At 34.5% G+C, this 15,011-nt stretch overlaps 2 protein-coding genes across 6 annotated transcripts; one reads left to right on the top strand and one right to left on the bottom strand.

Annotated features, from left to right (window-relative positions):
* Window positions 1-356: 356 nt before the first annotated feature.
* nitr9 (novel immune-type receptor 9) lies at window positions 357-3,095 on the bottom strand. Of its 2 annotated transcripts, none has more exons than XM_083542438.1 (4): window positions 2,900-3,095; window positions 2,350-2,706; window positions 1,110-1,454; window positions 357-1,024 (listed from the first exon to the last, which is right to left on the bottom strand). In XM_083542438.1, exons 2-4 carry the CDS (start codon window positions 2,606-2,608, stop codon window positions 867-869), a joined length of 762 nt encoding a protein of 253 aa, XP_083398564.1. In that variant the 5' UTR covers window positions 2,609-2,706; window positions 2,900-3,095; the 3' UTR covers window positions 357-866. The 2 variants fall into 2 exon arrangements, with proteins under 2 accessions (XP_083398564.1, XP_083398563.1); XM_083542437.1 differs by having other exon boundaries at window positions 1,110-1,446; window positions 2,339-2,706; window positions 2,900-3,092.
* Window positions 3,096-5,223: 2,128 nt separating this feature from the next.
* On the top strand, window positions 5,224-10,115 carry LOC310726659 (T-cell surface glycoprotein CD8 beta chain-like). 4 transcript variants are annotated; one of them, XR_014533801.1, is made up of 6 exons: window positions 5,224-5,311; window positions 5,485-5,850; window positions 7,004-7,042; window positions 8,671-8,781; window positions 8,956-8,990; window positions 9,984-10,115. XR_014533801.1 is itself a non-coding variant. In XM_083542400.1 (6 exons), the coding sequence occupies exons 1-6, from the start codon at window positions 5,263-5,265 to the stop codon at window positions 10,107-10,109; spliced, it is 543 nt and encodes a 180-aa protein (XP_083398526.1). In that variant the 5' UTR covers window positions 5,224-5,262; the 3' UTR covers window positions 10,110-10,115. The 4 variants fall into 4 exon arrangements, 3 of the variants coding, with proteins under 3 accessions (XP_083398526.1, XP_083398525.1, XP_083398527.1); XM_083542400.1 differs by having other exon boundaries at window positions 5,485-5,661; window positions 7,004-7,048; XM_083542399.1 differs by having other exon boundaries at window positions 7,004-7,048.
* Window positions 10,116-15,011: the final 4,896 nt, after the last annotated feature.

Below are 15,011 nucleotides of genomic sequence, written 5' to 3'. Positions count from 1 at the left end.
GTCCTGTTTGCTGTAATATACATATTAAATGACTTGGCATTGATGCTTGATCTGATACTGACATATAAAAAAAGGCTTTGGTTAATATCGATATTTTTATCATGCTAGTTACTATATAAGATCAACTCATTTCTTAATTGTTTACTTAGTGCAAGTAAATCACAGCATTCCATGAAACAGTTTATGTTTGGTTGCCATATAAAGCAAAATAAATTAGTGACTTCTGGTATAAAAGTTCAACATTGTTATAACATTTCACAAGTAAAGGAAACTGAATGAATTAGAATGTACATTCATGGAATTTATGATAAAATACTATATATCTTGTATTAATATAGAACTAATGCATAAGTGTATTAACATAACACACATTTATTAAAATTAAATACATAAACAGGAATACAAGGTTTGAAATGAAAACATACAATAACCAATCTCTGAAGCGCTAAACTTTAGCTTCAGGAGGAATAAAAAAAAAAAAAAAAACATGAATATTTCATTACATTTCTTAGATCATGTTTGTTTAATCAATGTTAGACAAAGCAAAGCTGTAAATCACACAACACATTACAGAATAATTTGTTAAAAATCTATTTATGAACAAAAAAGAAACAAAAAGACAAATAAAACAAAATATATTTTATTGTATTATATGTGCTTGTGTTATGGCGCATTACCAGAGTCTTAAAACAGATTGCAGATCCACGTTTACAACAGTAGTTATATTCATTTAATTTTGAAAAATACAGTTTTCTTAACACTGTATTGACAAAAGCAAATGCAAATGGACATTACAAATAGTTTATAAACTTGGTTGGTTTAAAAAAAAAAAATTCACTCAATAATAAATCAGATCTTTTCTATTTCTATCTAAACAAGATTTTTTTTTCTAGTTTAACAGAATATTTAGCTTTTTTGCTCCTGCAAAAAAGTATTGTAACTACAACGATACAAAACAAAAGAGCGCAAAATCTTATGATCGAAAAAAGCACCAAGAATTGAATGTGTTCAGAGCAGCCCGGACCTGAAAGAGCATAAAAAAAATATTTTTGATTTCTAATGACAAAATGTAATTCATGATTTTGGAAAATCAAGGAGAGAAATCCCACCTGTAATATTCATATCGAGCTTGGTTCCATTCCCAAACAGTATCTCTCCACATGCAACTACAGCACAGTAATATGTTCCAGCGTTGGAGAGACTAAGATTCATCTTGGGCAGATTGTAAATGCAGGTTTTTGTAGAAGAACCAGCTACAGGATTCTTGTTACACAAAGCATTGCTGTCTTCATAAGAATAAATGATTCCAGAATGAGATTCTTTTGAGTCCTGTCTATACCAGTACACACTGTAATTTTCTGCACAGCTATCAGTGATGACCGTACACTGCAGAGTCACAGAGGCCCCGGGATGAGTCGGATCAGGCACAGACTGCTGGAGCACAAACTGTGTAGCTAAACAAGTATTACATTGTGTCAGTATTCTAACCAATTCTATTTTCACTTGTAATGCGTCTTCATTTTATTACCTGCAATTATTTTACACAATTGAAAATGTATTTCTATTCACATGCAAATTATTTAAATATAAATATGTATATATACATGCAAAATAATATTGTTGCTAAAATATTGGAAAAATAAAAACTGATTATTTTTTTGTTCGCAAAAAAACTTATTTAATGGAACAACCGTGTTGCTTAGATGTTCCAAAACATCCCACACCATTAAATAATTACATATAATAATTAAACGGCATAATATAAATATGTAATATAAATTCATACAAAGCTACAGTAACAAACCAACCAAACATCTATTTGGTTATAACACATTATGTTTTAAATGAGCTTCTTAGCTAATTAATTGCAGTGAATATGTAACTAATGCTAGCTAGTAGCAAAACCTCTGCTAGTACAATTCTATAAAAAGCTTTACTAGTAAGAGAATGATTATGTATGCAGGTAACACACACCTATGAAAAATGAACGTTTGACCTAAGAAAATACTAAAGGTTTACACTTTTATAGTATACAACTTTTCAAAGAATAGCACTTTAATAATATGTTATCATTTTATTATATTAGGTTTGTCTAATGTAAGTTGAGAAATCACAATGAAATATTTCAGATTTGCTAATGATTTGTTGAAGTTGTAGTCGTTTCAACTTGTGTGCTCAAAAGCTACCACTGATATTTACAAGCATGTACAAGCATTGATTTAAAAAAGAGATAAAAAAGAAAGTAAGGATATTTAATGGGGTAATTTTCATTAGTTCTAATAAAGTTATTTATTATTTAATCGGGGGATAATTACAAATGCGTCTCGCATGAATCAACAACAAAATTACCTTGTACTATCAGCTGAGTTCCTTCGCCGAATTCCACTATATTGGAATGAGCACTTCCACAGTAATATGTGGCCGAGTCTGAGATCCTTAAATCTTTTATTTCCAGGTAAGTTATGCCTTTTTTGTTCACCATGCTGAAACGTGTGTCACCCTTGAACTCGTGATGAAATGTGGCCTTTGTGTCGTATTTATAGAAATTGGAGATGAGTCTAGGCTTCTGACCATGTCTGTGTTTGTACCATGAGAAGTGCATGGCCATATCACTTTTATAAATGCAAGTAATTATAACACTATCTCTTTCTTTAACAAGTAGCAGACTCTCAGATTTCTGGATATCTGTTTGTGATTTGACAAGATCTGAAAAAATATATATATACACACACACACACACACACGCACGCACGCACACACACACACACACACACACACACACACACACACACACACACACACACACACACACACACACACACACACACACACACACAATTAACTGGTTACATATGTTTTAAATAACATAACAGAAAATCGTTTAAATAATTCAACTTACGAGCTGGACAGAGGAGAAAATATTCCAAGAGTGAACATTTTTTTTCTCGGTTTCTTCACATAGTATGTGTGACTTCTAAAGAAATGAAGAAAATATGTTGCATAAACAGAAAGTTATAGGAGGATGTACCGAAAGTAAGCGGGTCATACAATAAATGGAGGTACAAGTTTGTTCTACTTGCGGTTACTGCCCTTCAAATAAGTGGTTAGCATGACTTTCTTGCCTTCCAACTAACTTTCACACATGTGCAAAACATGCATCAAAGCAGATGGAGGAAAATGACATTGTCATCATGTGCATGTGTGAAACAGATTGAGTGTCATACTCTTTTCATGGCCGCATGCACTTTTACAGTGCTAGAAAAGCAACAGCAAAAAAATCTTCTTCATTATATTTAATGGTATGAATTTTGTCATAAAATTTCAGTATGAAGGAGATATTACTACATGTTGAATGAACAATGTGGTTAGATTTCTTTGATTTTATGCATATGTAATATAATATAAGGAATCCACAACCTCATCCTTATACCTAGCCTAAAGGTCATAAAGAAAAGTTTTTGCAAATTTTGCAAAAATTATATACACGTTATCATTTCTCATGTTTGTTTTTTTAAGATCATACCGTCTACAGTGCTCACCTTTGGGGGATTTAAGGACCCCTCTGGTGGAAATATGCTACTGCAAGTAACCTGCTTTAACGTTTCATTATATTAGTTCTCTTCCTGTAAGCTCACCACCTGCAGGAGGGACCGTAAGGGACGGTGCTGTGAGGATTGGGCAGGAGTCGAAGGCGGGGGCCTGCTTAGACTGCTGCCCCCGCGACCCGAATTACGGATAAGCGGGAGAAAATGAATGAATGAATGAATATTAGTTCTGTGAACCTGTTAAGAATTGGTTGGAATTCCTTTCATATTCCAGGACTTGGTGCTGGATTTTCATGCGAACATAAGCACATTTCCTAGTTAATGCAAGCAAGTTGTTATTTAGGTTGAGCGTATCCAGTTGCAACATTGTGTTGCGGCTTCACAGTCTGAGGCTCACAAACTCATACAAAGCAACTATTATAAATATTTATATTGTAAATATTTTATACATTTGCCCAAAACCCCCATGTGAAATATGAATAAAAGGGCCCCACCTGAGACAATCAATTGCCAAATAAGCCACTTTGCACTATGTGCTGATGGCTGTAAAAGTGCATTGGTGATTAAATTATTCACAAACAAATTCTGTAATCATTTTCATAGAAAGTGTTATTTTCAAAAGTTATCAGGTGAGTTTTTTTTCTTATTAATATAAAGAAAAATAAAGATAGTGATAACAGGACAGAACTTGTCTCTTTCATGACATTTAATTATATGTCTTATTACTATTGTTTAATAAATACATAATTAATACCATAAAACAATTGCTGTAATATCAACAGAATACAACACTGAAGCAGTAAAACTGTGCTGGTAACTGCAATGAAGACCACTATGAAGTCATACTATTATAATTGATGCAGTATGCAGTTAGCATTGTCTTGCTCAAATATGCAAGACTTTCCCTGAAAAAGATGTTTTCTGGATGGAAACTTTTTTTTGCTCTAAAACCTGTATATACAATTTAGCATTGATGGAGCCTTTCCAAATGTGCAAGCTGCCCATTCCACATGCACTAATGCACTCCCATTCCATTAGAAATGCAACACTGATAACAAGCCAGTTTTTTCCTCTCCTCTTTAGTCCGGAGGATGTGGTGTTCATGGTTTTCAAAAAGAAGTTACAAATTTCAATTATTCTGACCACTGTTTTTTAAATTTGCTTTAGTACATTTTAAATGAGCTTTGGCCCAGAGAGGATGGTGGCATTTCTAGATAATGTTTACTCATTAGTACTTTTAGATTTGTTTGAACATTAGCACATCCCTGTTGTCTATACCCAAATATATGCACCAATGTAAAAAGCACGTTTAAATGCTATGCATTAGGCTTGACTAATTTTGGTTGTAATATAATAAGTTGTAATCACACACAAACACACACACGCACGCGCGCACGCACACACACACACACACACACACACACACACACACACACACACACACACACACACACACACACACACACAAATATCTTCTTCTAAAAAACTTACATAGTTTTTAATATGTAATTTAAATGATATATTTAACACTGATACTATACACTAAAATATATATATTTTTAGGGGAAAAAATGCACAATTGTGCAGGAGAGCATGACACATCTGCTCAATCAGCAAAACCACACAGAAATACCACAACCTCTTCCCTCCCCTGAATGTTAGTTTTACCTTTACATATTTTTCCACCTGAGCCCAAAACAGTTCTCTTAAACTGACAATGAATATGCTCAAATTATTATATCGAATATTTTTTAACTTGATCGTGTGTGAGTATGAAATAAATACATTTTCTAATATCAATTTAATATAATATTTTATATTCTAATAAAATAACATTAAAAAGCTATTAGAAATGCAAAAATAAGTTAGACCTAATATGTACATGTTTACCATCATATCTTGATGCCGATGAATAGTTAATCAGATTCTAATACTTTAGGTGCATCTGTTGGTGGTTATCCGATCTCGCAGCCAAATTTATCAGTGAGGATACAGGCAGGATTCTCCACAACGATTCAGTGTTATGTTGAGGCAGAAGGCCACTTTTCATTTTTTTGGATACAAGTTCCTCTTGAAGGAGTTTCAGTTTTTATAGCTAATGTAAATTCACTGAGAGGTAATGTGCAAATATTTGGCCAGTTTAAAAATAATTCCAGAATCAGAGTTGTTCTAAAAAAAAGAAACTTCAGCTTGACTTTTTTGTCCTTGGAACCAAGTGATACTGCAACATATATTTGTGGAGGGCACGGCTATGATCAGTTATATTTTGGAAATGGGACTAAGTTAATTGTCGAAGATGTAGTTGGTGAGTTTAAAATACATACACTGGAATATGTTATAGCAAATTCTTCAACATAATTGTGTGAAAATAAGCTTTTAGAGCTGCTGCTATGAAAATGTATATTTTAAAGGCAAGGCATTTTTGCCAAGACAAAAAGAACATACAAATAAATGTGTATATTAAATTAAATTTGTAATTATATTTAATTACAGATTGTAATTAGTGTACATTAAGTTGTAAATATATGTGTATTTGATTTTAATTTGTATATATAAAGTTAATGAAGTGTTAGAATACAGCAACAATATTAATGACCATCGTCACTCCAATCAATTTATTCTTTCATGTGATTTAAATAAGGATGGATTTCACACAATGTTGTAACAAAGACTCTCTGGTCTACATAATCCAGCACTTATATTTATGAAAACACACTTAAATGTGTTTTGCTTGGACCCTTTCAAAGTCCCTAATTTTTATTTAATTTAATTTAATTTAATTTAATTTTTTTATATACAATCATGCCTCTCTCTCTCTCTCTCTCTCTCTCTCTCTCTCTCTCTCTCTCTCACTATCTCTCTCTATATATATATATATATATATATATATATATATATATATATATATATATATGTCAGGATCTTCATGGCACCTCCACTTCTGGGCTGGCGGCCATCTTGCTTTGTTTTTCCCTGCGCCTCCCGTTATTCAAGGACAGTGGCCAGATTATTTTACCGGCTTCCGAGCCCCTGAAATTATTCTTGCCACCCTGCCTGCTCTGGATTCTGTTCCTGATCCTGTTAATGTTCCTGACCCCTGTTCTGCTCTGTTTCTGGTTTGAACTCTGGACTGTTTTTCAGTTTTTGTTTCTGCTTTGCCCTTCCTAGTTTTGTTCCCTGGTTTTGCAATTTTTGCCTGTGTTTTGACCCTGGAGACTCTTTTTCGACTTTGTTTTTTGCCTGTGCCCCATTACTCATGTGGCATCCTGCATTTGGGTCCGTACTCACCTAGTCACCTGCATGTTCTGACAGAATAATCTGGCCTTTCATTGTGTCCTGTGCTCACTGACAATATATATAAAAACAATACCTGTATTTAACCTTTATGAAGAAAATGTTGTTGTATTTGTGTGACGCTTTGTGTGATCAAGTAAGTTGTACTGTGTTTCTTTTCACAGCAACTAAACCAACAACGGCATCTAAAGATGAAGATGAAAGTCACGGTGGGTGTGATCTGCTATTTTTTTATGTATGTGTATTGATATCAGATGTACTTTACAGAGAAGAAACAAAAAAGTGGCTATTATTATTATTACTGCTATTTATTTATTTTGTCTAATTGCATTAATACTAAAAGCCTAAAATTATACATTCAATTTGTGTGTGGTTTCTGTTGTTATTGAATGAAGTGTTATTGACAGTTTGGCCAATACCTCAGTAAAATCAGTTGACTAGTAAAACTTGGTCAAAAAAAAAAAAAGCAAGTCATGGGGTGTTCCTATTATACAGTGGTTAGTGCCTACAAAAAGTGGAAAGGATAACTAATGAACTGATGGATGACAGGATGATAAGAACCTAAGTGTCCCACAGAGCAGCTACTGTAGCTCAGATTTCTGAGAAAGTTTTTGCTGGCATGAGAGAAAAGTGTCAAAGTGGCAGATTTATGTAACATGGGCAGCCGAGTAGGGCGGCATCTTGCCAGGGGGCTGCTTGGTCACATCAATTATTATATCATGTCACGATGAATGAACCTGGTCAGGACTCGGATTGTGCACCCACTGCCCGGAGAAGTTCCCTCACTCATACACTTCGAAAGGAGAGGCAGGGGTTGGGTAACATCACATCAGCTTTCAGGGTTTCCAGTGGGAGTGACATCTCATCAGTGTGGAGAGTTGAATCCAAATTAAAATTATGTATGACAAAAAAAGATCTAAACCCTAATGAGCCTAATTCAGAAAAAAGAGGAATGAAACTTGCAAAAGCTAAAGGTGTATATGCAGCTCTATAACTCATACCATTATGAGGAAAGTATAGGCTAATGCATTTAATAAAATAGGCTAATAACTATATATCATTTATGTTGTGTTGCCTGCTATACTTTTACACACAGAGCAAAAATATTTTTTTTTTATAGCTTGCATAACATTATAATTTATAGTATGTAGTTTATGGTAATGTGTGTAGCAACAAAAAACATTTACCACCAACCTAGTCAAGATAGATTGTAGTTAAAATAGCACTTATTTATTTGGTTATCTTTAAGTGATCTGATGTCATAAAGGTTTTTTTGATTGTACTGAATTGGTCCTGAACTGAGTTCAGTAAGGGGGGAATCTCCAGTGCAGCTTAAAAGGCTTATTTAAAAAGACATATATTATAAGGATATAGATGTTGTATGTATCTTATGGCTACAAATTTCCAAGGAGTTGTATGTGTCTTGGTTCTGAAAGCTTGATAAATTGTGCACAATGACATGTGTATTTAATTGTACAATAAATGCATTTAGGGTGATATTTATACATGAAATGGAGCTCTCAGAAATGTATCCAAATATGTGGCCTGCTATCAGAATATATTTTACTCTTCCAGTGATGGTAGCTAAAGCAGAGAGGAGCTTATCAACGCTTAAACCAATTAATAGTAATAAATAATATTTGACGTACTGTATCTATACTTTTACTCAACTACATGCTTTGTGTTCTTCTTCCACCACTGACATTTATTAACTCCTTGCATGTTCTTTTAAAAATAATTCATATATAAAGGTCTTTTTATACACCCATTTTCTTGTGATTCATTTTTAATGTAATCTATTTACATTAAAAACTTCTTATTCCTTTTTTAGAAACGCCATCAGTTTTTGATTATGCTGTGCCAGTACTATCAGCGACTAATATGGCATCGATATGTGTCATCATTGCTCTCATTTATCACCTTTTTAAGAAAAACAAATCAGGTAAGAACAAGAGTGAGCAAATGTTGATATAGACTATTTGATAACAAATAATCTGTTCATATTTTGTTAAACATTTTATCAATTGTACAATTATTCATAATAAAACTGATAAGGACAGCTTCCTTTAGAAAGACATTTTGATTGTAATATTTCAATTAGTATTTTTTTTTTCAGGTGCAGCAAGACCAGAGCGTGGTACAGGAGAATGTGTATGTGGTCTTTAATAGTGGATTGGCTTGATAATTGTACAATATTCACACTTTAATTTACAAGCCATGCCAAATGTTAATTGGCTCCATGCAAGCGTAACAAAATGTGTGTTAACAACGCAGCGCATAATGGTTTTGGATCTCATGTCACCTAGTTGCTATTTTTGTGCTCAGAATTAAACACTGTGAGGGGTGGTTAGAGTGCGGGAACAGGGGCTTGACCTTTGAAATGTTGGTGTAGTACGATTTATGTGCGCAGCTCATGTTAAAATTACAAACGTTTACCACACCTGACCCACTTTAGCATTCAAGTTAAGAATGGAATTTTCCTAAACTCATGGAAAAAGAAATTAAAGTCAAGTCTCCTTTTGTACACATTGATGTTGTTGCAACTTTATCTCCAGTAAACAATGTATCTGGGTCAGGGTTGATATATGAAATATAAACTGGATAGATCACAAATCAAACACAGTTAATAAGTAAGTAGCTACAGGTATGTACACCTCTGCAATGGCTTATCTATCAACACTATAGAAATAAGAACAGTGCTGAATTTTGGATCAAATGTTTATCATACAGTATGAATTAGTCCATGTAAGGTATAAAATATGGCATGCCATCATGTTATAGGAAAATAATCAACAACAAAGCAGTGTTTTGTAATTAATTAATTTTTTTATTTGAATAAATGTCAGTTTTCTGAGGATTACAATTTACTTTTTACGTATTGATGGCACACCATGCTTTTCATATATATCTATTGTGGAAACTGTCTGATATAAAAAAAATAATAATAACTACAGTATATATACAATACATATACAATATATATTATTGATAGTAATACTACCACTACTTATAATTGTTTCTTTTATTTATGTTTATGTTGCATTGCATTGTTTGCATCATGAACACAATGAATTATGATATTTAATTATGAACAATCATATTGATTATAATTATCATTAACATGTAGGTTTTTCATTTAAACAGAATACAGATGACGTCAGCTACGCTGCTCTCACATTTAGACAAAACCTGAAATACACTGTAAGGAGAGGAACCAGCATGGGCACAACAGTCATATATGGAGATGTGCAGCACCATGAGGGAAAGTAGAGTTATTTATTTGTATGATACAGCTGCAAATAAGTATTTGAACACTTGAGAAAGTCAATGTTAATATTTGGTACAGTAGCCTTTGTTTGCATTTACAGAGGTCAAACGTTTCCTGTAGTGTTTCACCAGGTTTGCACACACTGCAGGAGGGATTTTGGCCCACTCCTCCACACAGATCTTCTCTAGATCAGTCAGGTTTCTGGCCTGTCGCTGAGAAACACGGAATTTGAGCTTCCTCCAAAGATTCTCTATTGTGTTTAGGTCTGGAGACTGGCTAGGCCACGCCAGAACCTTGATATGCTTCTTACAGAGCCACTCCTTGGTTATCCTGGCTGTGTTCTTCTGGTCATTGTCATGTTGGAAGACCCAGCCTCGACCCATCTTCAATGCTCTAACTGAGGGAAGGAGGTTGTTCCCCAAAATCTCGCAATACATGGCCCCGGTCACTCTCTCCTTAATAAAGTGCAGTCACCCTGTCCCATGTGCAGAAAAACACCCCCAAAGCATGATTCTACCACCCCCATGCTTTACAGTAGAGATGGTGTTCTTGGGATGGTACTCATAATTCTTCCTCGTCCAAACACGTTTAGTGGAATTCTGACCCAAAAGTTCTATTTTGGTCTCATCTGACCACATGACTTTCTCCCATGACTCCTCTGGATCATCCAAATGGTTATTAGCAAACTTAAGACATGCCTGGACATGTGCTGGTTTAAGCAGGGGGACCTTCCGTGCCATGCATGATTTCAAACCATGACGTCTTAGGGTATTACCAACAGTAACCTTGGAAACGGTGGTCCCAGCTCTTTTCAGGTCATTGACCAGCTCCTCCCGTGTAGTTCTGGGCTGATTTCTCACCTTCCTTAGGATCATTGAGACCCCACGAGGTGAGATCTTGCATGGGGCCCCAGTCTGAGGGCGATTGACAGTCATGTTTAGCTTCTTCCATTTTCTAATGATTGCTCCAACAGTGGACCTTTTTTCACCAGGCTGCTTGGCAATTTCCCCGTAGCCCTTTCCAGCCTTGTGGAGGTGTACAATTTTGTCTCTAGTGTCTTTGGACAGCTCTTTGGTCTTGGCCATGTTAGTAGTTGGATTCTTACTGATTGAATGGGGTTGGACAGGTGTCTTTATGCAGCTAACGACCTCAAACAGGTGCATCTAATTTAGGATAATAAATGTAGTGGAGGTGGACATTTTAAAGGCAGACTAACAGGTCTTTGAGGGTCAGAATTCTAGCTGATAGACAGGTGTTCAAATACTTATTTGCAGCTGTATCATACAAATAAATAGTTTAAAAATCATATATTGTGATTTCTGGATTATTTATTTTTTTTTAGATTATGTCTCCAATGTGTCTAAGTGGAAGAACTTGCAAAATAGCAGGGTGTTCAAATACTTATTTTCCTCACTATATATATATATATATATATATATATATATATATATATATATATATATATATATATATATATATATATATATATATATATATATCTGTTATTTTCGTCTGCTTGTTTCTTCCACAAATCTTTTGTTTGCACCTTTTCTCAAAATCTCATCATTCATATTTCTTTTTTTGTTTTTTCAAATTGATCTAGAATTGTTCAAAGGAATATTTCTCTGTTATAATCTTTGACAAACTGCAAGTATTCCCAGAAAATGAATTAGTCATTACTGTGTATATAATTGTTATTGTATGTGATAAAATATATTGTTTTACAAATAAATGTGAATTTAACCTTCCCACCTCAAATGTCTTTTTTTCCCTATTAGTTTAAGTCTGAGCATTCGGAAAACATTCATTTTACACATTTTTTTAATGTCTTCCTTCCCGCTTCAGGACTACAATCCTTGTTCTGATATATATTGTCTTTCTTTCAGAGATTTTTATTATTGAGCTATGTGTTCATGACGAACTGCTTTTGGGCTTGTCAAAGGGTTGTGAAACGATTGTGACCACATGAAAGTGCAACCAAACACACACACACACACACATACACATACACACACAGAAATTGCATGTCCTTTTAAAGAAAATCTCCATAATTTACAAAAACCTCCACAGAGATTAAAATCATAGCAAATAGACCATTTATGGATGTGCAAACATTGAATGGAAAAAAAAAACAAACCTGAGGTAGTACACTGAATCCAGAAACACTACATGGAGAAAGAAAAAGAAAACAATGAAATATAATTTCTATGAAAAATAGAAATAAGACAACATAGTAAATGTGTAATATAAAGAAAAACCTGTTCTACACAATTGACAGTTCTTAACTCAGTTGAGAATTGAATTCAAAGCAGCAAAATACGTAAAAAGTAATTGAGTAGTGAAAACTTTGTAAACAACAGTTGAGTTGTGTTGACAGTGATATGTGGATTTAATTGTAGTGTGGAATTAGAGCTCAAATGACGCAGTAGCATAGGCAGCTTGAATGTTTACCAGATTTTTTTTAAATGTCTTTTTTTTCCTATTATTAAAACAGTAATAGTTCAGTACTAGCTCAGTACTGCTTCGTACTACATTATTCAGAATACACATTACAAATGTACTACTGTACAGATTTTAGCATAGCAAGCTCTTCTAGGACAATTTAGCTGTTTTGCTTGCAGAGCACCAGCAGGAGGTGTGTAACTCTAAGACAATCCACTTACATTTTACATGCGCTATATGCTTCACTGGGTTCCCTGGTGGTCTAGTGGTTAGGATTCGGTGCTCTCACTGCCGCGGGGAACCAAACCCAGGCATTAGGGCAAAAAACTAAATGAAATAACAAAAATAAAAATAACAATATATTAAAATAGAATAGAATTGCAATGAAATAAAAATTAAATAGAATTTACAATTTAAAAAATTGATATAGAAATAGATAATACATTCCTTGGAGGGAGAAACAGTGTGATTTATAATACAGTAATTATTAACTAATGAGGAACAGCGGTGCCACGGAAAAAAATATTTACTATACAGACGATAGTAAAGACAGTTAAGAAGATCATCATGGTCTCATTTGCAAAAGCACCAGCATTGTGGCTGACCACAGACACCCCTCACACCCAGTCTTCACCCTCCAGGTGTCTGGAATAAGGTACAGAAAATGTATATCTAGACTGTGTAAAACTTTCTTTCCACAAGCCATTCCTCAATACAAAGAGAATACCAGTAGGTTCCACTATGCTTGACTATAGGCAAGACAGAATTTTCTTAGTACAACTCACCAGGGCAAGCTGGACATCATCTGAGCCAAACAAGTTTATCTTGGTATCATCAGACCACAGGACATAGTTCATGCTCTTGGACAGGTTGTCTACAGCAAACTGTTTGCAGGCTTTCTTGTGAGCCAACATCAGAAGAAGCGTCCTTATGGGACAACGGCTATGTTGCAGTGTGCGGCGTCTGGGCCTTCAGCTTCTGCAACCTCTAAAGCATTGCTGGCAGCACTCATGTGTCTGTTTTATAAAGTCTGCTTCTGCACTTGACACACAGCACAAGGACTTAACTTCTTTGATGGACACTTGCGAGGCCTGTTCCAAGTGAAACTCGTCTTGGGAAAAACTCATGACTCTGTATGACCCTGGTCACTGTACTGTAACTCAGTTTCAGGATGTTACTGATCTTCTTATAGCCTCAGCCATCTTTGTGGAGAGCAACTAATCTAATTCTCGAATCCTTCGTTTTCTTTCCCTTGAGGTTCCATGTCAAACAATCAGTGGTCAGTATAAAAGAACTGCACTCAACGCACCAAATTTTAACTGCTCCAACACAACATATACAAATTTGTATGGTCCTGACAAGCAGACAAAAACATGAACATGATAAATAGGAAATGTAGCTTTGCATGGTTACAAAACACAGCAGATATCACTTTTGTTGCCAGCTATTTTGACAATATTGGCTGTAAGTTAAGTTGTTTTCAGAGGACAGTAAATCTGTACTGCTATACCAGCTGCACATTGACTACTCTAAAATATACATATTTACAAATATTTGATTTCTATCCATGTTTTCACAGAATATGGTATATCCCATTCCTTATGGATTTCATTAGTAGTGTAACATTAAGCAAATCACTTTTCACTTGTTAAATGAAGATATTTGTATTTAGTCAGGTGCAGATATTAATTAAACATGCATAAATGAGAAACGAAACACAAAATGCTTCAAAAGCAAACATGGAAAGCAAACACGACAAAGAGTGTAAAAGGGTGTGAAAAGGTGGAAAAGATGAGTAGATGAATGGACAGATGTATGGGGTGGTGTTTGTGATGATAGATAGATAGATAGATAGATAGATAGATAGATAGATAGATAGATAGATAGATAGATAGATAGATAGATAGATAGATAGATAGATAGATAGATAGATAGATAGATAGATAGATAGATAGATAGATAGATAGATGTTATTACTTGAAATTGAGCTCACTAGAAAATATATGAATGTGTGTAAATAAAAAAATAAATGTCTTTAAGTAAAATAAGACATTAGTAAATACCTGATGTGTAAATTTGCCATATGAATCATGAAAACCTCCATTTCATTTTGGGTAGTACAATGACACTTTACATGATGATGCTTGCACATCGCCATTAGAGGTCTCTTCCACTCCCCTGACCTGATGTATTGTGCATGCACCGAAGCCAATTAATCAAAATGAATGAACTCTCCTGAGTTCATGGCCTAGCTGTTTTCTCTCAACATGTTTACATGTCTTGAACCCAAGAGTCTAGTTACCTCGAGGTGCTGTGCACAGAGGGAAGCAGGGTTTTTCCGTACTGTATCCCAGTGGCCAATCTGCTTTGGGTCCACTTACTAGGAGATGTGTCCTTTCATTATTAAACAAAATCTAATTAGTGTGAGAGGAAAATTAAATGGGAATAAGCAAAGCAATACA

The sequence above is a fragment of the Silurus aristotelis genome, assembly GCF_946808225.1.
Source record: "Silurus aristotelis genome assembly, chromosome: 5".
In the NCBI taxonomy this organism is placed as follows: domain Eukaryota; kingdom Metazoa; phylum Chordata; class Actinopteri; order Siluriformes; family Siluridae; genus Silurus; species Silurus aristotelis.
The sequence above is the reverse complement of the archived record's forward strand: the minus strand, read 5'-3'. Positions and strand labels throughout refer to the sequence as shown.